Here is a 23,353-nt window from a genome sequence, read left to right on the forward strand (position 1 = left end):
TGCTTAATCAAACAGGAACTTAAACATAACCAAATAATTCTCGCTATTAAATTAGCACTTTTCAAAGTACGCTAGGGATTGCTGGTTAAAAAAAAAACAAAGAAAAAGAAAAAAAGTACGCAATGAATTCATAAAGTTGGCTCGTGGGTGTTTTGCCTGAAGGCCGGAATTCTGCTCTCTAGGGTTTAAAGTGGGGTTTTCTTTGTTTCGATTCCAAATCTCGAAGAAGGACCTTCGCCGAACCAGATACGACCCCTTCTGAAGCTAGACAACACAATGTCATTTTCTGTGTTCTCGACGCCACAGCAACAACCGCTTTTTCAGCCACCACAGCAGCAACAGCAGGGCAGTTTGTTCTTTCCACAGCAGCAGCAGCAGCAACCGCAATTGCAACTCCAACAGCAGCCGCAACAGCAACAGCAACCGCAACAGCAATTGTTTCTGTTCACTACCGATAAAACTCCCGCTAATTATAGTACCAAGTGGGCGGATCTTCATCCTGATTCTCAGAAGGTTCTCCTTCAGATCGAGTACGTTGATACTTGTTTGTTTCTCATATGTCGCAGTTCCCACTAAAATATGAATGGAGAAAAAAAGCTATGGCTTAAACAATTCTCTCATATTTCGTAGTTTTGAAGGGAACGGATTAACGGATACCTGCTGAGTTATAATTCAATTGTATCTGCAGCACGCATGCGTAGAACTGTGAAACTGCTCTAAGGATGTCAGTAGTTGAAAAATTGGCAAATTTTTAGCTCCCTATTGCTTAAACTTACTATAATATTTTTATCTTTTTTTATAGCTATAATATTTTTATCTTTATATCTGCTGATGAATTGCACCGGAAGGGAATATATTAAAACTTTAAAGTGACCTCTAGTTTTAATAATATATCTGGCGTGGATTTGATAAAAATCCAGACATTCAACTCTTTTTCTCTACATAAAAATGTTTGATTCGTTAATATGCAGTTTTGCTGAAGTGTTAATTATTTACACAGGGAGCGGATATTAGAGTATAGGGATGAGAGCCTGAGACTGGATCAGTGTGGTCGTCTCTACGACTCTTCAATTTCAAACGAAGGGTTTGAGCTTGATGCGAGCCACATTGTTCAGGTACTCATTTATCTTTCATTCTCGTTTTTCATTGTTTTTGCCTCACCATGGTTGTTTGGTTATCTGTTTCGTTCTTTTATATAATTCAGATAAATGGTCTTTTGTGCTTCAACTAAATAACTTTGTTTTTTCTCCCTCAAATCCGAAAAAAATGTAATAGCAAAGTTAATCGACATTTGTGTTGGCTCTGTTCATTTAAAGTATGCTCATTAAACTGTGGTAGTTCTTTAAGAATATAACCTATTTACTGGAAAAAATTTTAGTGCGTTTGATGTAATTTTTGGGTCACCTAAAACAATTGCAGAGCAGCTAGCTGCAGCATAAACAATGTAAGACTGAATAGATGGTACAACTATTAGGGCCCATTTGGTCAGCACAAAGGCTTTTTAATCACGCGACAATCAAGATGTGAAATGTCTACTATGTCCCTTTAATAATTACTTAATAACAACATTTTTTTTATTATTAATTTTTATCTGAGGTCATATATGACATTTCACATCTAGAAGGGTCACTCGTTTAATTCTATTTTCTTTTCTATTCCTCAAACTAAATGAACCCAATTAACACTTTGGGGAAAACTTGCAGGCCTGACATCAAAAGATGTATTAGCATTTGAGTTTTCTTCAAGTTCATGATACGGTCACTTGTACACAGCGTCTATTGTTTAACTGTTTTTTTACCTGATGAACTATTAGCAAAACCAGTTGCTCTCTTTCTCTTGATTCTATAGGAACAATGGCAGTTTCGTTCTGTTTGACAGGAACTTGGGGGCATCAGTACTGCCATGGGACGACAGAAAACTTTGTTGCAGGAACTGATGTTTGTTGTTAAGGATATGTTACGCAACACAGAGGTTGCTATTCGTTCTTTTATGATGTTACGTCCAAGGTTCCTTCATCCTGGTGGAGGGGGTGCTTCAAGCGCTACAGCCCCTTTGCAGACTCCTGGAACCACTGTAACACCTAGTTCAAGTAGCCAACCAACAACTACAACGATAGTGCCTGTTTTTGATTTTTATTACGGGCTTCCAAAGAAACCGTCACCCTTTTTACAGCAATCAGTCTTAAGATTTGAGAAGTATCTGGGTGAATGCCGCCAGTGGATTGAAGAGTTGGAGCAACTGCTTCTTTTAGATTCTGAGAGAAACATTACTAATAACAGATCCTCATTATTGCAATCTCTTCCCAAAGTCATGACAAATGTGCATGATTTTTTTGTTCATGTGGCTGCAAAGGTATAGTTAGACTAATATAGCATTTTAAATTGACGTTTCAATAGAAAGATGAGTACATTGCACTTCATCATGGATATTACGTGATAAATTCAACTCTCTCTGTTCCCATTTGTATTTGATATTCAGCATGTGAAATGAATGATTTTGTGATCACCAAAATCTCAATTTTAAATCACTTTGAACTGTTTTCTTCCTTTCTTTCCTCTTGATTTTCCCTTTCTTTCTGCACCACATATTATTTAACTTGCTAAAAGATATACCTCAATTATTTTTTATTTATCTTTATGTTAGGTTAGGCTGTATGAGTAATTTATTTGTTTATATCCTTGGGTTTTTGGTGCTGAAATGGACTTGGAATCCTTCAACTTTTTTGAGTTCTCTGGCTTCTTGAATTCTAGATTCTCAATGGATAGTGTAAGCAAACGAGTTGTAATTTGTTCTCCATGTGGAAATGCCATACCCAGTATCATGTACTGTTTTCCTCTTGTTTTAATGAACCAAGGACAAATTTAAGAGTTTACCCAAAAAAAAAAAAACATGTTTAGAGTTGATGCTCGATTGCTTGTGACATTCTTCCTTTGCTCAGAACAAATTATCATAAGGAAATAAATGAGGGATGCCATTTTGTTACATTCCCTCTATGGTATAACAAGTTGTTAAATTCTTGATTAGGCGGAAAGCATTCATCAGTACATTGAATCTATGAAATCAGCTTACCTAGCTGATCAGCGTCGTTGGGGGGAGGTAAATGATCCATTTTTAGAGGCTGATCGGCGAGAAACAGCAAGACAAGAAGCTGCCTCAAAAAGAGTTCATCCAACATTACACTTACCTGCAAACACGCAGCCTTCAACACAAGTTGCAGGGTTGTTTTCTAGCTCAGCAACTCAAGGGACATTGACTGCCTCACAGACATCTGCAGCAACTACGTTGTCATCATCAGGAAGTGGATTTTCGCTATTTAGCACACCATCTTCAGTTCCACCTTCCTCTACACCATCTATGTTTACAACACCAACAACTTCTGCTCCAGTATCCTCTTTGTTTGGTTCATCCAGTGCTACACCCCAAGCCGCAGCTTTTAGTTCTTCATCATCTTCCTTATTTGGTCCTTCTTCCACTCCCTCTCTGTTCAGTAGTTCTGCTTCACCATTTGGTACGAGTACCGGAGGTTCACTCTTTTCGACTCCCTTTGCTTCAGGTAATTATGTTGAGCTTTTAGTCTGCATAGTGTCTTTTAAATATTGACTATATATATAAAAAAAAAAAGTTGACTCAGAAAACAGAATTTCATTGTCGAGGGCCAAGTAACTTTAAACACGGCTATATTTACTGATATTTCCTTCCTCAGGTGCTGCAACAGGATCAGGGGCAAGCTTTGGGGCTGCATCAGTGAGTGAACTTCTGCCTTTCTGGCTTACGTTTAGACTATGTTACTGCGATAATAAAGCCTATAGCATAGTGCCTTAGCATGCTTGATTTAATAGAATTAAGCGTTGTGCTTTCCTGCTTCATTTTTGTCTTTTTTGGTGGCTTTTAAGAATTTATCTATTGAGCGTACTTTTCGTCAATGCTCTTGCAGAAATCATCAAGGCCAAAATCCAGAACTGCTCGACGATAATAAATAACATGTGAAATTGACAGGCTACGTCTTGGTGCTAAAGAGTTCTTCATTTAGTGTTGAGAATATTGGTTAAATGGTGTAAATCTTGCTTTTTTTGGAATTTGATTGATCTGGAGAGGTCGATGCTGGATTATGGACACCAGCGCATCATGCGATCAGGTTGTTCCATTAAACAATTTGCAGCAGGGTATTAGTGGGTCCATTTTTCTGTAACATAATCAAGAATTATACGCTAGATCATTTAATTATAATCACATTTCAAGGAGAATTGTACCCAGTTTGTTGAGAAACCTGCTTGTCAACTAGGCTTTGTAGTGCCAGCAAAGCAAGCTTAGCAGAATTTCATGAGCTGCCTTGACAAAAGTAGTTTTTCTGGCAACATGAACGTGAAGCATTTTTTCCTGGAAGTCTCAAGTTTGCTCTTCCTGGCTTCCAGTTTGAGCTTGATTTATGATTTATTTGTTGTAAACTACTCTTAATAGGTAGGCAGTTTATTTTTGGATGCGTTTTACTAGATTTCAAGTTTTCAATACTGAGTGAAAAACTGGTAGGGGCTCTGCAAGGAGTAACCTTTCAGGTCCGTTTGGTATTTTTATTTTTTATATTCAGAAAGTAAAATTTTACTTTTAAAAAATTGAAAGTTGTTTGGGTAAAATATTTTATAAGAAAGTATATTCTAAAAATATATTCAAACAGTAGCTGAACGTAGATTTTTGAAATGTAACTATTTAAAATTTTTAAAAAATAAATTTAAAAAGTAGGATGTTATTTAATTATATTATTTCAAGTTTAATTCTTTTATTTAAATAATAGTTGATTCATATAATTATTATTTTAATAATAATAATAGGTATTAAGTTTTTAGCATTATAAATTGAATAATTAATCATGTTATTTTTTAACATTAATGTATAATATAAATTACAAATTTTTATCACATTTTCTAAAATTATAAATTAAAAAAATACAAATAATTACTGATTAAATTTTTAGCATTATAGATTAAAATGTATGTTGTTTAAAATTTTTATCACATTTTTTAAATATTTTAAATATATTATATTTGTATAATAAAAATTATCAATTATTATAAATCAATGTTTTTTTTATAATTGTTCATTTAAAAACATATTTTACTATTACAAATCAAATAACTTTCAGTGTATTAAACTGATTTTTAAAAAAATATATCTAAATATAAATTTCATTACAATAATTAACTTTTATTAAATTAATTTATATTAAATAAATTTTTACTAAATGAACTTTTAATAAACTAAAAATAAAACACACATTTCATTGCCCGGGTCCATATTTATGAAAGCTTGTAAATCTTGAGCCTGATGCTCCCCTCGTATCCCAACCCGACTTGGGTTGCGTGCAGGGGCCTGCGGGTCAATCCCTTATTAAAACTCTATTAAGACTGTTCTTTTGTGCAAATGCCTCTTTTTCATTCCCTTATTAAAATATTTGGAATGGCGAAAAATTATACCATGGATAATAAATGAAAATGAGAATGGCCATCACGTCATCTTCATTGGTGTTTTTCATTCTAACAGGCAAGATGATTGGGTGATGTATGAATGATGAAATTAAGTTATGTGGCAAACAAATTGGGAAGCATATGGTTTTTTGTGATATTGATTTTGTCATTTCATGTATCATATTATTTTGGATAACTGTAGTATGTTATATGCATGTGAAATAATATTATGTCTTTGGTAAAAGTAATTATCTAATGACAATCAACCAATTATGTCGTTTGGTGTCCAATCATGTAACGTGATATAATTTCAGTCATAAATGATCACTCTTGCCAGTTGGCAATTAGTTTTACAACCACGCAATGTGATGTAATATCATTCTAATATAACATTGTAAACATATAACATATTGATAAGTTCTTTACAAATTATTTAATTTTATATTGAGAGGGAATAAATTATAAATGAACTTCCAAAATTTCCTAGTTTTTGAATGATGTTGTAATGCACAAATAATATTAATAGGATAAATTTTAAAATGTAATTGATCCTAACAAGTTCATGTGCATGAATTGATTGTAACCTCAACATCTAGTGAAGCATGTACTCCCCTGCCTCAATTTCTGTTCTGACCATGATCTTTTTTAGGCTGCGCAATTCGGCTTGCACCTCATCAATCTTAGGGTGCGATTGATCTCCTGAAGAGAATGCGTGGATGTCATGCTTGGCCTCTATCCAACTGAGACCCGGATCTTTCTGCAGCATCAATCCTTTCATCTTCTTTCTTATCTCTGCAACATCAGCCCATCTCCCAGCAGCAGCGTACAGATTAGAAAGTAAGATTAATGTCGGACCTTGTTCTGCATCCAGTTTTAACACTCCATTGGCTGTACGAATGCCCACTTCCAAATTTCCATCTATGACACATGCGCTTAGCAAAGTTCTCCAAAGTTCCAGATTATCTTCAACATAAGGTGACTTGTTGATAATTTCTTCTGCTTCTTCCAGCAATGCCGCTCGACTCAATAAGGTTACCATGCAAGAGTAGTGCTTAGGCCCAGGAATCAAACCGATGTTCTCCATATAATTCCAGAGAAACTTTGCTTTCTCAACCGATCTCCTGTGACTGCAAGCAGACAATAGAGACAAGAATGTTACTTGATTTGGAATCAGACCCTGTTCAACAATCTCCTCGAAGAGATTCATTGCCTCCACAACCATTCCATGGCGACTATATCCTCCAAGCATTGCGTTCCAACACCCCAGATCCGGGTTTGAGACTTGGGAAAAAACCACTTGTGCACATTCAAGGCTGCCGTTTTTGGCATACATATCAACCAGACTCCCAGAAACAGACATGTCAATATCATAGCCCAATTTAACAGCATAGGAATGAATTATTTCACCTGCTCTTAAAATTGCAAGGTCAGCACATGTACTCAAAACTCCACTGAGAATATAATTGTCAACCTTGTAGCCTTCACGATACATTTCTGAAAAGCATCTAATTGCACCTTTGGCATCAGCCATTTTAGAATAACCCGTTATCATCTCAGTCCAGAGAACAGCATCCTTCTGTGAGATTGAATAAAATGCCTTTTGAGAAGCTTCAGTGTCATTGTTTTTAAAATACATAGACACTAGATTACTCCCTACAAACACACTTCTCTCAAATCCTGCTTTGGTAACCAGAGCATGAAGAGGTTTTCCAAAACTGGAACATGGGAATGAGCCAGTTGCCGAAATAATGGCGGCATAAGTGTACTCATCCGGTTTTAGATAGCACTCTTTCTGCAGCTGAACAAACAAATGCATGGCTTTCTTTCCATCCTTGTTCTCTGAATATCCAGAAATCATTGAATTCCATGAAACCAAATCTGGGTTTTCCATCCTACAAAAAATCCTATTTGCCATGGGTGTGTCACCTACATTGCAGTACATGTCAAGCAGGGCGTTTTCTAGATATAAATCAGCCGAGACATTCCTAATAATTACATGGGCATGAATCGATCGCCCAGATTGATAATCTTTCAGTTGGCTACATGCGTTCAAAATCAAAGAATATGTAACCTTTGTAGGGGTAAAAGCAATCCTCACTATTTCACTAAATAGGCGAAGACTTTCTTGGAACTTATTATTCTTTAAGTTCCCCACAATCAAGGAATTCCATGCAACATCATCTCTATCTGCCATCTCCTCGAAAACTAAGTCTGCGGAGTACACATCCCCGCAATTCGAGTACATGTTCAGCAAAGATGTTTGAACGCAAATTTCATTAAGTAAACCAAGTTTCACGGCTTGGGCATGAAATAACGAACCAACCAACCCATCTTCAAGCAATGAAGACGCTTGCAGTAAGCTCGTGAAAGTCAAACTGCTAGGCCTCAGGCCTCTGGTTTCCATCTCGTTATAAATTTTGAGGGCCAAATTCGCCTTGTTTGGCACTCGAGAATAGGCCGCAATAAGCGAGTTGAAAGAAACGAGATTCCTTTGAGGCATTGTGTCGAACACCTGCTGGGAGTCCCTGAGGGATCCACATCGGGCATAGACGGAAATTATATTGTTGTACAGAAACGGTGATTGCAAGCCTATGACGGTGGTGGTTAAGATCATGGCGTGGAGTTGACGCGCCTTCTTCAACGAGGTTATGGCGCTGCATCTTTGGAAGAGCGCGAGAGCTGCCTGGGAATTTGCTTCACATAACGCTGGCAATGGCATCGGCAGGAAATACCCGCCAAATTAAAAACTCAGTTTTTCAGAGTTGCATATTACTTTACTATATTACGTTGTTACTTAATGGGACATCCCAACCCAAAGGGCCGGAAAAAAAAAAAAAAAAACCAAAACTGCAAAACGACAGCTAAGTGCATCTTAGACGACAACCAGTGCCGTTTATACTTCAAACTGTTTGTTGCGACGTCCCTCCTGTTCTCCAGCTCGATGAGTCTCGGAATGTCTCCGTCCGGTGAACTCTCATGGCTCTGCCGACTGATCGATGAGTCTCTTCGTTCATACATAGTCTGTTTCCCTGTTCTCCAGCATTAAGTTTTCTTCTTTCTTTTCTTTTCATGCAATAATTGACTGGCTAAACTGCTTAATGTGGCTCAGGGGCCAGATGAGGCAGTTTTTATTGGCAAAGAGAAGGAGGTGGAAAAAGAAGTTCTGATTAATCTTTCTGAGGTTTATCTCTCTCAGTTCTCCACTTGCTGTTACGTTATCAAGTTACCAAGCGAACTTTATTGGATTTGTTGGAATTAACTATTTTCATGTTAGGTCTTAAGAAAAATTCAGCTGCGGATACACGAATCTGTTTCTAAAGAAAAGGAAACAGTGGTAAAAACTGTTCTGAAGGAAGAGAGCCTATGTGGGTTGAACCTGCATTCTGCTGCCCATCATTGTATGTCTAATGTAGTAACTGATATGGTGAGAATCGTGATCAGCAGCTTATTCAGATTCTATTGACTATTGATTGCTCTAATAATAAGGTTCTGTTTGATTTTTTTTGTTTTTGGGGAAAAATTTGGGTTTGCCTGAGGGTTCCTTGGAATGTTAATGCGAAAAATGTCTTGCATAATACAGGCCATATTGTTTATATAAGGATTCGTGCCATTCAATGCCAGTGAATGGTTTGTTTGACGTGTCATCTTAAGCTTGACGCTTCGCACTCTATCTTTCTTTTTCTTCCCTCACTTCTACCAACTTTAAGATTTAACTATGTTGCTGTTAAGCATGCCGTTTCGTTTTTCCCTCATCTGATCATGTATTGCTTTTCCTGGCAGATGATTTTGCTCACTGCCAAGAGTCAATTTGTTCAACATCTGGCAGTCAAGGCTCTTGCCTTGACTTCAAATTTCCTACTCACAATGGTATGCAAAAATTACTTTCTCGGTGATTTTAATTTCTAAATGTGCTTCATCATCTTAACTGCTAATATTTTGCAGGGAAGCTATTTGAATGAATTTGTTCAATTCTTGTGCTGTTTTTGGGAAGTGGCAATTGCTAGATCTGGAGCTGGAAACAACCTTGATTCATCTGATGTTAGATTTCTCGGGCCTTATGAACTGAAAAGAAGCGATTGGTCTACTGTGGCTGGCATCAACCAAGTGTTACGTGCTGTATTTAAATGTTTGAAGGAGGATTATGATGATGAACTTGTCAAGATGTACTATGATTCTGTCAATTCCTCTCTTTCAAAGGTCCCTTGGGATTTATTAGATCAGTTTCAGGTTTATTTGACTGATGGAAGCAAGAAAAGTTCTTCTACGAATCCATTGAATGTTGACAATTTCAGTGCTATGGAGCCTGGAGTCAAATTTCTTGGAACATTTCTTCAGTTACTCTGTTCTTTGGTTGACCAAAATGATTTTGTAGAAACTGGAGGTGCTTCTGCAAATAAACATCCACTTCTTGTCACAGTGGTTAATCTAGTGCCCAGACTTCTTAAGTGGTGTCTCAACAAGAAAGGAGGTAGCGCTGAAACATGCATCATTCAGTACTTGAAACACAAGCTGCTGGTATGGCTCATGTACCTGAGAATATTTCCCCCTCATTTAATAAATACAGATATAAATAATTGTTGTCAAATTTATGTGCAAGCAGCAGTTATTTTGAAAATTTCTTATCATGATATGAAGAAAACAAGATGATGTAGAATTTTAGTGCTTGCATAGTTTGGTAAGCTTATTTGATCTCGATTTCAAATTTCATCTTTGTGGGATGGTGGGACCTACTGGATGCTAACGCCTAACCTTGCTCCTTATGCCTCCCTCATTCACGGCAAAAGCAGCACCACAAAATAAATAAATAAATAAATAAAAGCGTTTTCAGAGTTAACTTTATTTGCTTGTCTTGCTTTACTTATCATAATTTTTTCATGTTTTGGAATTTTTCAGAGGAAAGAAAAGAACAAATAACTCAGTGCACAATTTCATGATAAAATAGTTTCTACTTTATTCTGCTTAGAATGGGAGCAGGTTTATGAGGACAACTTTTGAGGACAGAATCCCCCCCTTCCCTGCGTTTGCCATGAATTCATGATTCCACTTTTATCCCTTTATAAACCAATTACTACACTCTGCAGATTCTAATGATCAGGCTTCGTTTAAACAAATGTCTGGATTGTTCTATCCTTCTTTCTTGGCTGGAACTCCTTCATGATTACTTTCAAGAGCTTTTGTGGCAACCATTTACTCAGTTTCAGTTGGATCAAAATGAATGTTTGGAAGGTTCTCCGTTTTTATTGAATTTATCTGATGGAGAAGTGAGTGGTATGCACTCCCATCACTTACGGAGGCAAGCTATATTCCTCTTCCTGGATTGCTCTTTCAGTTTGATCTCTCAAAAGGGAGATCCTGCGGACTGCTGTATTTGTTCAGGTTTAAACTCCTGCTTGCCCAATAACTCAGATTCAGAACCTAATTTTTACTGTAAAAGGAAGGGACTGGTTGGGCTTTACAAGTGGCTCCAAGGACATCTTCTGACTGAGGTCTCTTTCAATGATGAAAAGTACTTGGAAATATGTGTAAACTTCATGTCTTCATTCCTCCAGCTATATCTTGGGGAGGTTTGTCTCGTCATCCCCTTGGTACTAAACTTGCAGAATATTGTGTAAGCATGTGATGTAGTGATTTCCCCAAAAACATTTTTTTTCTTGTACTAGATAACTATTACATTTTGGGGCTCCGTGTGGAATAGTTGATTTAGATAAAGATCATGAAGTTTGTTGTGGTAGAATAATTCTAAATGAGAGATTTAAGGGGAATTGAGAGGGTAGAGAGAAGAACAAAGAAGATAGGGAGAAATTGAGGGGATTCAGAGACAATAGAAATAAATTGAATAATACACGGATCCCCCAACAGCCATAGAACTAGCTAATGTCAACATTATAAAAATATAACAATATCCCCCCCCCCAAAGAGATCCTTGCCCTCAAGGATCAATTACAACTAAGTGAGGAAGCTTTTGTTGAAACTAGTACAAAGGCATCCAAGGTGCTTCCTCATCCGGCAATTGCTTCCATTTAACTAAAATTTTAGTAGTGAATCTACCCCTCTTGCAACCCACTCTTTTCGGCAAAATTTGCTCTGGTTCTATTGTGGCCGGAATTTCTGGCCAATCAAATGGTGGATGTCTTTGCTTCACCTTAGGATCAGGGCACAACTTCAACAAAAACACATGGAAGGTAGGATGTATTCTAGAGTCAGGTGGTAAATCAAACTTATAAGCAACTGTCCCTATCTTTTCCAGCACCTTGTAGGGACCAAAAAAACTAAGGAGCTAATTTTTGAGAGCTCCTAACAGCAACTGATAATTGTCTATAGGGTTATAGTTTAAGAAAAACTCATTGTCCCATCACAAACTCTCGGTCAGATTTGTGAGCATTGGTCTTTTGCTTCATCATATTGGTAGCACGATACAAATGATGCTTTAGAATCTTTATCATCTCTTCCCTAGTTATGAAGGACCTCTCATTGGATTTAGGAAGTCCTTCAATAAAGTCCATAGTAAAACTTTTCCAAATTCTGCTTGTTATTGGAATAGGTTGTAACAGCCTTGGAGATGCAACAGCTTCATACTTGCAGCGTGCAGAGGTATCACATTGTTTGATAAAATCTATGACATCATTAATAAGCTTTTTCCACCACATTAATGCTTTAATCCTATGATATGTAACTTGAATCCCTGAATGTCCCCCTTGAGGACTAGAATGCAACCATTCAAAAATTTCTTGTTTCAAATTAGGATCCTGTCCCATGACCTACTTCCCCTTCCTCATTAATAATTCACCATCCCAAGAAAAATGGCCCCAATTCCCATTACTCGCCTGAACTTTCGTCTGAATTTCTGTGATTACAGCATCATTCTTCTAGCTCCCCTTGATTTTATCAAGCATTTCAGGCGAAGAAGTGTCTAAACAATCTGCATTAATTGCTGTTTAGGAATTATGAAAAGAGCATCAGTTATACAATTTTCATGCCCCTTTTATACTGAATTTCATAATCAAATCCAGCTAATTTAGCAATACAAAACATCTGAAAAGATGTTTTTAACTTCTGTCCAAGCAAATATTTTGAGCTTTTCTGGTCTGATCAAATGATAAACCCCCGTCTTTCCAAATACTGATGCCAATGAAGTATTGCCAGCACCACTGCCATTAATCCTTTTCATAAATTGAAAGCTTTTGATGCCTTTCAGCCAAACCCTTGCTAAAATAAGCAATAGGACGTCCCACTCCACAAGCATCTGCCTCAACTATAAGTTGTTTTGAAAAATGTGAAAGTATGAGAACAGGTGCGGAAATCAAAACATCTTTGAGGTTATTAAATGCTTCAATAGCTGCCTGTGACCATTCAAATCCATTTTTCTTGAAGAGAAGGATTAAGGGCTTAGTTAAAATCTCATATCCTTTAATAAAGCGTCTTTAGTACCTTGCCAAACCCAAGAATGCTCTTAATTGCTTAACATTATGTGGTTCAGGCCAATTAGCTACTGCTTGCAACTTCTTAGGATCAGTTTTGACTGTGCCACTTCCAATCAAATGTCCTAAGTATTCTACCTCATTGGCAGCAAAAGAACATTTACTTTTCTTGACAAAATAATGGTTTTCTCTTAAAATAGAGAAAACTTGCTTCAAATGTTGCATATGGTCATTAATTTTAGCACTATTAACCAAAATATCATCAAAAAATACTAAAACGAACCTTCTTAAAAATGATTTGAATATGTTGTTCATAGCTCCTTGAAATGTTGCTGGAGCATTAGTGAAGCCAAAAGGTATAACTAACTACTCATAACATCCACTATGAGTTTTGAATGCAGTTTTATGTACATCCTCTGGCATCATTGTGATTTGATGATGCCCAGCTGTTGAATCCAGCTTTGTAAACCACCTCGTTGTGCTCAATTCATTAAACAAATCTTCTACTGAGGGAATAGGGTACTGGTTTTTAGTAGTCTTCTTGTTCAACTCCCTATAATATGCACATCCTCCAAGTGCTACCTTTTTTTTTAACAAAGACAATAGGAGCTTAAAAAGGGGAAGAGCTTTCTTGGATAACCCCTGTTTGCAGAAGATCCCCAACTAATTTCTCAATTACATCCTTCTGTACAGCTGGATATCTGTAAGGCTTTAAATTAATTGGATCGGTGCCCTTTTCTAGAACAATTGGATGGTTATGGCCTTCCCTAAAAGTTGGTAGCCCTTAAGGCTCCTCAAATAGGTCAGAAAAATCCTTCAAAGTAGCTGCAATTACTGCTGGAGTTTCCTCGGGAGATTGAAGTGAAAAATATTGCAGAGTTGTTTGATGATCAATGACAGGTTGTATTGAATAAGCTTGATTTTCCTGAGAGGCTCTCATCAGTAAATGCTTTGGCTGCCCTACCTTTAACTGATTAGGAATGTTAGCTTGGAGTTTACACAGCTTTGCTTCATACCAGAAAAACATAGTGAGGGTTTCATACTACATTTTTAATGCTTTTCAACTAATGTAACCCTAAGACCATGTCGTATGAATGCAATTCCAGAATTCTGAAGTCAAATGCAAAGTCCAAGCTCTGCATGCACCATCTGAAACCCTTCCACATTCCATGTAATTTTAATTTTTGATCACCAGTAACCTCAACCCATGCTTCATGATTATTATTAGGCTGCACCCTAATCTTCTTGCTAAGTCCAGTTCTAAGAAATCATGCGTGCTTCTGCTATCAATGAGAATTTGGAGTTGTTTCCTTGGACAATTACCCACAACCCTCATAGATGAGTCATTTTCAATCCCTTCAATAGCATATAATGAGATCAAGGGCACCACCTCTACTGTACTGTCAATTTTTTCTGCATCTTCAATTTAAATTTCATCCTCTATTATTTCTTGAACCTCAATGAAATGGAGTTGTTTCCTTTGTCTTTAGGGGAACTTATGATCTCCGGAAAATTTGCCATGGCAGTAGAAGCACAAATTTTCGCTTCTATGCTCAGCTTTTTCCTCTACAGACAAAGGTTTAAAAGTATTACAACTTAGAAGGAGATTTTTATAAGATGGCCAAGTGGTTTGGCTTGGCGAAGACAAGATATTCATAGAGGCAAACACATGATTCTGATTCTTGCTACCTGTCTTCCTTTCCATCATGAGCTGAATCAAGATTTGTTGCATGTGAGCTGAAGATTGAGCCTCCTAAAGAGTTTTGGGCTTAAAGAGACATACTACTCCTGCGTACTCCTCAATCAGCCCTTCCAGATAAGCATGAACAAGCTAATTTTGGGGAAGATGAAGCTTGTAAGTGATTGCATCAAACTCATCATTAAGGCATGCCAATGACCCATTTTGCCGAAGACACATCAAATCGCTCATAGGTCTCTCGTGTGCGGGCTCAAACCTTTCTCAAAGCCACTAGGCGTATTGTTGCCAAGTGGGTTTAAAACCACGCCACATTTTCTTTATTGCAATGTGCTAATACCACGCCTTCTTGTCCAAGTATATACTCGCCATTCGCACCTTCTCGTTTTCTAGGGTATTGTCCAATTTGAAGAATCACTTGCAACGCATAAGCCACCCCACGACGTTAGACCGAGAAAACTTGGGAAACTCATTTTTATAAATTGGGTCTTGCATTAGTACTTATCGCTTATACGTGCATCCTCGTCTTGAGCTTGATGACCTTTTATCCTATGATCACGTCGTCGTCTTCTTTCATGATTGGGAGAACCTTCTCTTTCTCACATGAGTAACTGCAAGTGATTAGAGATGCGTTCAATCATCTCTGTTAAAGTGTCAACCTTTTCAAATCTTTCTTCCAATCTTGTATCACAATCATCTATCTTTTGTTTTTTCTAGTTTCTAGTTTGCACCATAAACTATCAGGGTGAGGAGAAGAGATCAAGAAGAGCCAATGGCCAAGGATTGGCTAGCTCTGATACCATTGTTGTGGTAGAATAATTCAGAATGAGAGATTTAAGGGGAATTGAGAGGGTAGAGAGAAGGACAGAGAAGATAGAGAGGAATTGAAGGGATTTACAGAACGTAGAGATAAACTGAATAATATGCAGCCTTCATTCATAATCCATAATGAGTACAAGAGTCTAAAGGTATTTATAGGAGTACGGATCCCCCAATGGCTATATAACTAACTAATTTCAACATTATAAAAATATAACAGAGTTTTAGTTAATAACCATCTGGGCAGGATTTTCGGTAGCTTATGCTGATAAGTTGTGCCAGGTGGCCATGCTATTTACTGAGCATGAACACTAATCAAAGCTTGGAGTCTTTATTATTCTCCTTTAAAACACTCACAACCATTTTGACAGTTTTTTTCATTTTATTTTTTTTAAACCTTTTTACGTGTGTATTTTACTCTTCTCTCTTCACTTAAATGATAGGATGATCTTTTGTTTGAAGTGCTATTGCAACTGCTTGGCATAACATCTTGTTTACAACAACAGTAAGTCATTATATTCTGCCTTATCCTTTTCCTGTGAGCTGCCGCATGAAGGAATCCCCTCTAATTAGTTATTTGATTTATGTAGATATAACAAAAAGGAAACTGCATTTCATGATATACAGAAAGATTTTTCTTTTTCTCTGTTGGATGTTTTTAATCCTGTGCAACTATTTCATCTATTTCTCTCTGAGGCAAGTAACTATTAGTATATCGCTGATTGTGTTGAATTGTTTGAATGGAAAAAAATAGCCTTATTGATTATCTGTTGCATTGCCTGCTGGTCTGCAGATTCACTATGACCATCAAGTGCTTCTTGATTACCTCATTTCAAAAGATACAGGAATCAGCTGTGCTAAATATCTCCTAAGGTATTTTTATCAATTGCCTCTTTATTATCATGAGAAAAAAATCTTAATTATAAATGAATTCGCACATGAGGGATGGGCGGGTGTGGGGAACTATTATCAGATCTTGTTGTGAGAACCAGGAATCTGCTAGATCATTTGAGCATGTCTAGTTTTGATATGTGATGGTTTCAGGGTTAGGATAGTTGTTTTAATGAATTGCTTTTGCTTTTAAGATCATCCTGGAGGTGAGCTCAAGTTTAGAATTGACAGGGTGCATGGTAAGTGAACTTCATAAGCCAAAGACAAGTATTAGTTAAGGGGGCTTTCCCCAGCCCATGGAGTTTTAATGTAGTTTTCTTTTCTTTAAACCTTTGGCCTGTATTGTGTAACGAGCACAAGCCAAAAGGAGAGTCCATTCCAAAAGACTAGCCCGTTAGGTGGGAGAACCTCTTGAACATGTAAACTCCACATCACTCGTGAGACTCTCTGATATGAGACTCATGACAATGCCACCCCGTCAAGAGCCGACTTTCCCAGCGGTTCCATTCTAGGGTACTTCACTCGGCCTCTTGTCAGTCAAAGAACCTCCATGGGTAATCCTTTTCATGTTACCGGCCTCAACAAGAACACCAATGTCACAACCACAAACCCTCTAGGTAAAACTCACCCCTAAAAGTCCCTTTGTTGGGGAAGGGTGCCTAGTTGACTTATAATCCACACTCCACTAATGTGGCCTCCTGATGTGGGAGTCATAACATGTTATTGCCCAAAGACTTGATATGTGACTGTTGATGGTGGTGACACATCAATGTGACATCTTGCCTTTCAACTTTTTCTTCCATCCTAGTTCTCACTTAATCTTCTGCATGTTCCTTGATAGATGCTTGAGTTTGGTAAGTAATTCATGGCGGTCATTTGTGGAATTTACATCATTTGGAGACCTGTTAAATCAATCGTCGAGCAAGAAAAGGAGAGTTACAATAGCAGATGACCTAGAGTTTGAGTCAAATGTTACACCTTTTGTTGTGAACAACAAGGGTTATACTCCGGGGCTTGTGAAGAATTACAAGCAAGATGGTGAATATGGACTTAATCCCTCTTATACAAACCCATACAAGGATGCTAAAGAATGCTTACTATCATTGAAAGATTCTGTTGAAAATCTTCATCGGAAGAAGTTGTTTCCATATAATCCTGAAGTGCTCTTGAAACGGTACGGTGCTTAACATTGGATATATTTTTTCAACAGAAGGATCGACTATGAGAAAGATGATATGATGAATCTAGAAATTGATACTATTCTTTGGTTGTTTCTTGCAGGCTAAAGAAATTTCAAGACTTAAGCTGCAAGGAAGAAGGATTACAACATAAAACTGATCCTAACACAAACTCATGAATGTTGGAAGGTTGGTTTTCTGACCTGTTAGTGGTGACTATAATGCTTGTTTAAACATGGCCTGTTCTTCTGCTTGAGTGTATTTTGGATACTGTAGCAGAATTGCTCTTCAATGCTTGACAGTCTGTGTATATTTGTCAGTTTGTTGATTGGCAGGTACTGATGCTGAGGATAAAGGGGGAGGTGATGCAGATGAACAGAAGAGAAAGATATTGGAAGAGTCACAGAGCCACGCGTCTGGACATGGCTGCTTCTGGTATCTATGCTTGGTATATGCATATTATTTTTCCATCTCAGTCTATTCTGAGTTCTCTGACTTAGCTTTAGGATCTTTGCATGAATTTATTGTTCTAAAACAAATAGGCCAGTTCAGAAGACTAGAGAGCTTGTGATCAGGGAAATTGCAAGACATTCATTCAAGCTCCCTGGCACAGTTTACATCCTGTTCATGAATCACGATCAACCAGAGATGTGTCTAAGAATTGCTTCTGTGACTTCGAGAGGAAGGTTTTGCAGGTGTCTAAGCACATAGACTCTTAAATGGACAGAGTTTTCAACCACCATGCTGTTGAGATTTAACTTCTTGGCTTTCCAAATTAACCGAGTATCCCCTCACCCGAGGCAAGTGATTTGACCAGTTCAATTCCCAGTGTTGTAATTACATTATCCTTCCTTGACAAAGTAATTCACCGCTAATATGCAGGATCTAACCCTTGCAAGTTCATTGGCGAGATGAGTGCATCTTTATAATGACGTGGAAATGCTGATAAGCAATGTTCAAAAAACTCAGACTGGACCGGCCGATTTACCAACAACAACCAAAAAAAAAAAAAAAAAAAAACTGATGAATTGGTTTCTAGTCCGGTCTAGAGCAGAGGGTGAACCAAGGTAAAAGAAAACCTGTCAAACTGGCCTTGAGCTTGTGAAAACTAGTAAAACCAATGGTTTGAGTTCAGTTTTGCCAGTTTTTGTCTTACTCTAAATGCTCGAGGCATCCCAACTAGACAACTACAACTTTAACTCACACTTGGCTGTTCTATAAATTCCTTTGGGTGTTGGTAATTTGTTCATGTGTCCTTTCCCAAAATACAGTACATGGCTTTGCTTGATTGTCCATTTATGACAGTAGCCGGCGTGCCCGCACGCATTGGAGTGTACGGGGGGTAATCATTGTATCGGATAGAATACAATGCTGATGAGTAATGCACTTTGTGAACAATGAGAATGTGTATTTTTTTGGGCCGAACGATGAGAATGTGTATAGATACGAGAAATTATCGAGCTTATTAAATGTTGCCCTCTAATTTTTTTTAATAATTAATTCGATGTTTTGAATTTTATATGTTTTTAGCAGGTCTCTTCAGGACGCATTTTTAGGGCCATACATATGTATATTTAGACCAAGCAAGATGCGTAACAATGCGCAGACGCCAGAGGGAGTGAGAGGATGATATAAATTATACTGACTGGTAAAAACGAGCTAGCGAAGAAAGAAAGGCAGAAAAAGAGCCCAGAAAATCAGAAAATATCTGTCATTAAAGTCAAGATGAAAAGAAGGCATGTCGGCGAAGTCGAAGAACAATAACCAAGGAATTTAGTAGAAAATAGGAGATGCTAAAATATTTCAATGGGTTTTGCATGTTTAGAACTGTTGAGGATGCATTTTTAGGGCCACTGTCATGCCTGTTTTTTCGGACCAACCGAGCTGAGTAAGAATGCGCAGAGACAGAGACGGAGGGGGAGGATGGTATGAAATATTTCAATCATTTATCAATATAGTTTAATTTAATTATTAATAAATTTTATAATAATTAATTTTTTTTATAATGTAATTCCCCCTGTAACCTATACTAACTGGGGACAAAAACAAAGGAAGGAAGAAAGGAAGGAGAATATGTGTAATAAAAGTCAAGATGGAAAGGTGTGGCGTGAAAGCCAGAGATAAAAGAGTGGGGATGACAGTTGGCAAATTGGTGGGTGCCACGTAACACGAGAGCTCATTCATTCACGCAAGGTCTCTTGTCCTTTCACGCATAAGACTCTAACCAGCAGTGTGTGTGCATACATGATCGAGGGCAGGTTAGAGCGAAGGCAGATATGGAAAAGGGGAAGGAGAGGCATTTTGTGTTGGTTCACGGAGCTTGCCATGGAGCGTGGTGTTGGTACAAGTTGATCCCTCTTCTGAAATCTCAAGGCCACAGCGTAACAGCTCTAGACCTGGCTGCCTGTGGGACCCATCCCAAGCAAGTGCATGAGCTGAGCTCGTTTGCAGAGTACGTGGAGCCTTTGATGGAGTTTGTGGGGTGTTTGGAGGCAGAGCAGAGAGTGATATTGGTGGGTCACAGCATGGGTGGCCTCTGCATATCAATGGCCATGCAACGCTTCCCCCACAAGATCGCCGCCGCCGTTTTCGTTGCTGCCTTCTTGCCTTCTCCTCACCTTTCCGCCGTCTCTCTCGTCCACGAGGTCCTCCCTTTCTCTCTCTTCATCCACAGTTCAGTAGATTACATAAGCTTTAATTTGTGTTTTTACCCACTTCAAATCAATTCACGTTCCCAATTTCATCATACCAAGGACATCCCATGTGCGTCCATCTAGGCTCTGTGATTCATTCGTTCATAACTAGTGAGTAGAGAGCATTGATTTTGGTTACTTCACACGCGCCACACAGCGTTTTTCAAATTATTGTAATAGCCTAATATTGTAATTTCCAAAATTGCATGGCATTTGGCACTTTGGCAGTATCGGCGAAGATTGGATTCCAATATGGACTCGAAGATTGTGTATGAGGAAGGCCCCCATGCAAATGGATACCTGTCATTCGGGCCGGATTTCCTGGCCTCCAAGTTATACAATCTCTCGCCCGCTGAGGTAATTTCTGAAGCATTGGATTCGAAACATTTTCCTGCCTAAATAAATAAACCCATACCAGAATTTTGTATGTATTTTCAAAATTATATTTCAAATCAATTTTTAAAAAAAAAAAATCCAAATCACTTAGTTTGATTCCGTGTCATTGTTATTTCGATTCAGATGAATTTAACATTCAAACAGGGATTCATGGTTAATTAGAAGAGGGCTCCGCGCAATTGGAGAAATTTTATGTTTAGTACCTTCTCAATGGTGCGGCTCTTCAAAGCTTGTGTGTCATGATTCATTGTATTGATGATGGATAATTAAGCATATAAAGCCCACAATAACAAGTAGGGAAACTGGCCATTAAGGACCTCATAAAAAGTTAATGACAATTATAAACCTCAAATTATTAAAATTTCAATAACAAACCATGATCCATTAACCCTTCCTTGTAACAAATTATTTTTTGTTAGTTGGTTTAAGATCTATAATAAATTTTTATAAATTTTCAACTAACATTATAAAAATTTAAAGTATCTTTCATTCATTTTTCAAATGATGGCAAAAAATCACTAGTGTTTGGGGCTTGCAATTCACAGCTGACTTTTATAAACTCTCAACTTATATTATAGATAATTACAATTGTATTTTATAAATTGTTTGACCAATTTATTGATATATTGACAAAAAAAAGTGCAAGTAATTGACTTATGATTCATAATTAACTCTTATAAATTCTCAATTAAAATTGCAAATAATCTCTAAGTGTATTTTTTTATTTCCTAAATGATTTATTCCTATATTATATTGACATTAAAAAATTAAAATTCACAACTAATTTTTATAAATTTTCAATTAACTTTACAAATGATTTAAAGTAGTTTTTGTTGATTTTTTTAACTGATTATTCTTATTTTTTCAATTACAAGTAAGAATCATATTTTATTATTAAAATTTTAATAATTCAAAGTCAATAATTATTATTATTATTAATATTTTTATGGCGTTTTTAATTGTTATTTTTCCTAACAATAACAATTATATCCATTTCTTTACAGGTCAACGCGCCTATTGTAAAACCTCTTGAAATAGATGTAAGCCTAGTCGATATATTGAGATTAACCCACCCATTTGACTCAGTAATTAAGATGAGATTGTTAATAAATTCTATTAAGATCGCTTAAGTTTAATTTTTGCTATCATCGCATTGTTTATCATGGAACTTTGGGTCATCACTGATCTGGTCTTGCAGGAGAGTAGTTAACATTTTATGCAATAATATGTCCATAATAATTAAAATCATTAAGCTATTTTTTTTTCTGCTAATCATTTTCCTTGGGGCCAAATGCACCGACCGCCATTTAATTATTGGTTTATCAAGAAGAAACATGTTGGAAAAATGATACTAGCAGGTAGAAAGTTATGGATCTTATGAATACATTAATGGTAATTGAAAAACTTCAATTATTAAAATGTTACGGAATAATCATGATTTTTATTTACAATTAAAGAATTTTTAATTGTTGACGTAATGAATGGAAGGTCACTCATAAATTTAAAAAAAAGTTAGTTGTAAATTTAATAAAAATTATTTATAAATTTATGAAAAGTCAATTATAAATGAACATAATTTTATAAATTTATAAATTATTCTTTGTGAATTTGATGATAGTTACTGGCAAAAAAAAAAAGAATTTGATGATAGTTACTTATAAATCTTAAAAAAATTGTGAATCTATAAAAAATATATTATAAATAGATATTTAAAAATAAGAGAACGTCCATGAATCATGTAAAATTATTTATATTTATTGACAGTTGTTATCCTGTAGGTTCACATGTAACTTTTCTTAAAATGATAATATATATTGACGAAATCATTTATTTATTGACAATTGGTTTTATAAAATTCACAAATAATAATAAATTTATGAGATTATTTACCAATTCATAATTGATTTGTGGTTAATATACCGGTTCTGAAACCCACGTTTATGAATACATTAATAATTATTTATTTTTTAATTCTAATATCATAAATATATTTATAAGTTATTCACTCTATTAAAAAATATAAAATATATTTTTAAAAATTGAATGTTAAAAAATATAAAATATTTTTAACCTCTTGATATATAATTATTATTATTTTTAAGTATTTTTATTAATAAATAATTTTATATTTATTTTGAGGTGTTTAATTAAAAAAATATAAAAAAATAGAATTAATTAAAAAATAAAAAATTATTTTATTAAAATAAAATTTAATTAAAAATATTTTATATTTTATAATGAAATGAGAATATAATAGTGATTTTTTCAAATGTATGAATGACATCACTGTATGATTGATGTGAAAGCAGGATTTGAGCCTGGCGCTGACACTGGTGAGACCCACTCGGCTGTACGGAGACGAAGAAGTGCTTGCACGAGAAACCGAAGTGACAGATGATAAGTTTGGAAGCGTTGCCACGGTGTACATAGTGTGCGAACAAGACCGAGTGCTGAAGCCAGAGTTTCAGGAGTGGATGATTCACAAGCATCCAAATGCACAACACATCAAGGTCGTCGTCTCTGCCTCTGATCACATGATCATGTTTTCCAATCCTTCGCGCCTGAATTTCGAGCTCCACCACATTGCCGCCACTTACTATTAGTTCACCCTCTCATCTTCAACCATGTTATTGACTTTTCCCGTCTCCTTTTCTTTTCATCGAGAAATTCCATCGTGGCCTGAAACTTCATTCGCGTGGGCCTATGACTTGAAAGCTCATGCTGTCTAGTCATCATCTAGAAAATCAGGCTAAATCTGCCAGTTAAACCTGATTGATTTAATAAAATATTTTGTTTATTATAA

At 36.4% G+C, this 23,353-nt stretch overlaps 4 protein-coding genes across 12 annotated transcripts; 3 read left to right on the plus strand and 1 right to left on the minus strand.

Annotated features, from left to right (window-relative positions):
• The first annotated feature begins 130 nt into the window (after positions 1-130).
• Positions 131-4,421, plus strand: LOC129321561 (nuclear pore complex protein NUP58). The gene is made up of 6 exons (XM_054967365.1): positions 131-530; positions 1,001-1,115; positions 1,879-2,352; positions 3,025-3,553; positions 3,704-3,744; positions 3,935-4,421. Exons 1-6 carry the CDS (start codon positions 277-279, stop codon positions 3,971-3,973), a joined length of 1,452 nt encoding a protein of 483 aa, XP_054823340.1. The 5' UTR covers positions 131-276; the 3' UTR covers positions 3,974-4,421.
• A 1,480-nt stretch (positions 4,422-5,901) lies between these two features.
• LOC129322319 (pentatricopeptide repeat-containing protein At3g50420) lies at positions 5,902-8,272 on the minus strand. Its single transcript, XM_054968592.1, has one exon. The coding sequence runs from the start codon at positions 8,176-8,178 to the stop codon at positions 6,052-6,054; it is 2,127 nt and encodes a 708-aa protein (XP_054824567.1). The 5' UTR covers positions 8,179-8,272; the 3' UTR covers positions 5,902-6,051.
• Positions 8,273-8,281: 9 nt separating this feature from the next.
• On the plus strand, positions 8,282-19,725 carry LOC129322317 (uncharacterized). Of its 9 annotated transcripts, XM_054968585.1 has the most exons (14): positions 8,310-8,478; positions 8,569-8,640; positions 8,734-8,883; positions 9,240-9,326; positions 9,402-9,974; positions 10,541-11,023; positions 15,836-15,897; positions 15,983-16,088; positions 16,186-16,265; positions 17,125-17,457; positions 17,565-17,650; positions 17,782-17,909; positions 18,995-19,387; positions 19,513-19,702. In XM_054968585.1, exons 1-11 carry the CDS (start codon positions 8,401-8,403, stop codon positions 17,638-17,640), a joined length of 2,100 nt encoding a protein of 699 aa, XP_054824560.1. In that variant the 5' UTR covers positions 8,310-8,400; the 3' UTR covers positions 17,641-17,650; positions 17,782-17,909; positions 18,995-19,387; positions 19,513-19,702. The 9 variants fall into 9 exon arrangements, with proteins under 9 accessions (XP_054824563.1, XP_054824564.1, XP_054824562.1 ...); XM_054968586.1 differs by lacking the exon at positions 19,513-19,702 and having other exon boundaries at positions 18,992-19,014; XM_054968584.1 differs by lacking the exons at positions 18,995-19,387; positions 19,513-19,702 and adding an exon at positions 18,004-18,261.
• Positions 19,408-23,353, plus strand: LOC129322320 (methyl jasmonate esterase 1-like). Its single transcript, XM_054968593.1, has 4 exons — positions 19,408-19,613; positions 19,720-20,106; positions 20,383-20,511; positions 22,860-23,353. Exons 1-4 carry the CDS (start codon positions 19,554-19,556, stop codon positions 23,151-23,153), a joined length of 870 nt encoding a protein of 289 aa, XP_054824568.1. The 5' UTR covers positions 19,408-19,553; the 3' UTR covers positions 23,154-23,353.

Source organism: Prosopis cineraria, unplaced genomic scaffold (assembly GCF_029017545.1).
Source record: "Prosopis cineraria cultivar Desert tree isolate PC_DT_omini unplaced genomic scaffold, ASM2901754v1 PC10, whole genome shotgun sequence".
NCBI classification, from domain to species: domain Eukaryota; kingdom Viridiplantae; phylum Streptophyta; class Magnoliopsida; order Fabales; family Fabaceae; genus Prosopis; species Prosopis cineraria.

Bases quoted from the DNA above. Each gene is read 5' to 3' on its own strand.
- LOC129321561 (XM_054967365.1), top strand. From the start codon at position 277: ATGTCATTTTCTGTGTTCTCGACGCCACAGCAACAACCGCTTTTTCAG. The intron at 1,116-1,878 runs GTACTCATTTAT...TCTGTTTGACAG, and splicing joins ATGCGAGCCACATTGTTCAG to GAACTTGGGGGCATCAGTAC. The intron at 2,353-3,024 runs GTATAGTTAGAC...ATTCTTGATTAG, and splicing joins TTGTTCATGTGGCTGCAAAG to GCGGAAAGCATTCATCAGTA.
- LOC129322320 (XM_054968593.1), top strand. From the start codon at position 19,554: ATGGAAAGGTGTGGCGTGAAAGCCAGAGATAAAAGAGTGGGGATGACA. The intron at 19,614-19,719 runs GTGGGTGCCACG...GATCGAGGGCAG, and splicing joins GGATGACAGTTGGCAAATTG to GTTAGAGCGAAGGCAGATAT. The intron at 20,107-20,382 runs GTCCTCCCTTTC...GCACTTTGGCAG, and splicing joins CCGTCTCTCTCGTCCACGAG to TATCGGCGAAGATTGGATTC.
- LOC129322319 (XM_054968592.1), bottom strand. From the start codon at position 8,178: ATGCCATTGCCAGCGTTATGTGAAGCAAATTCCCAGGCAGCTCTCGCG.
- LOC129322317 (XM_054968585.1), top strand. From the start codon at position 8,401: ATGAGTCTCGGAATGTCTCCGTCCGGTGAACTCTCATGGCTCTGCCGA. The intron at 11,024-15,835 runs GTTTGTCTCGTC...CTTAAATGATAG, and splicing joins TCCAGCTATATCTTGGGGAG to GATGATCTTTTGTTTGAAGT. The intron at 16,266-17,124 runs GTATTTTTATCA...GTTCCTTGATAG, and splicing joins TGTGCTAAATATCTCCTAAG to ATGCTTGAGTTTGGTAAGTA.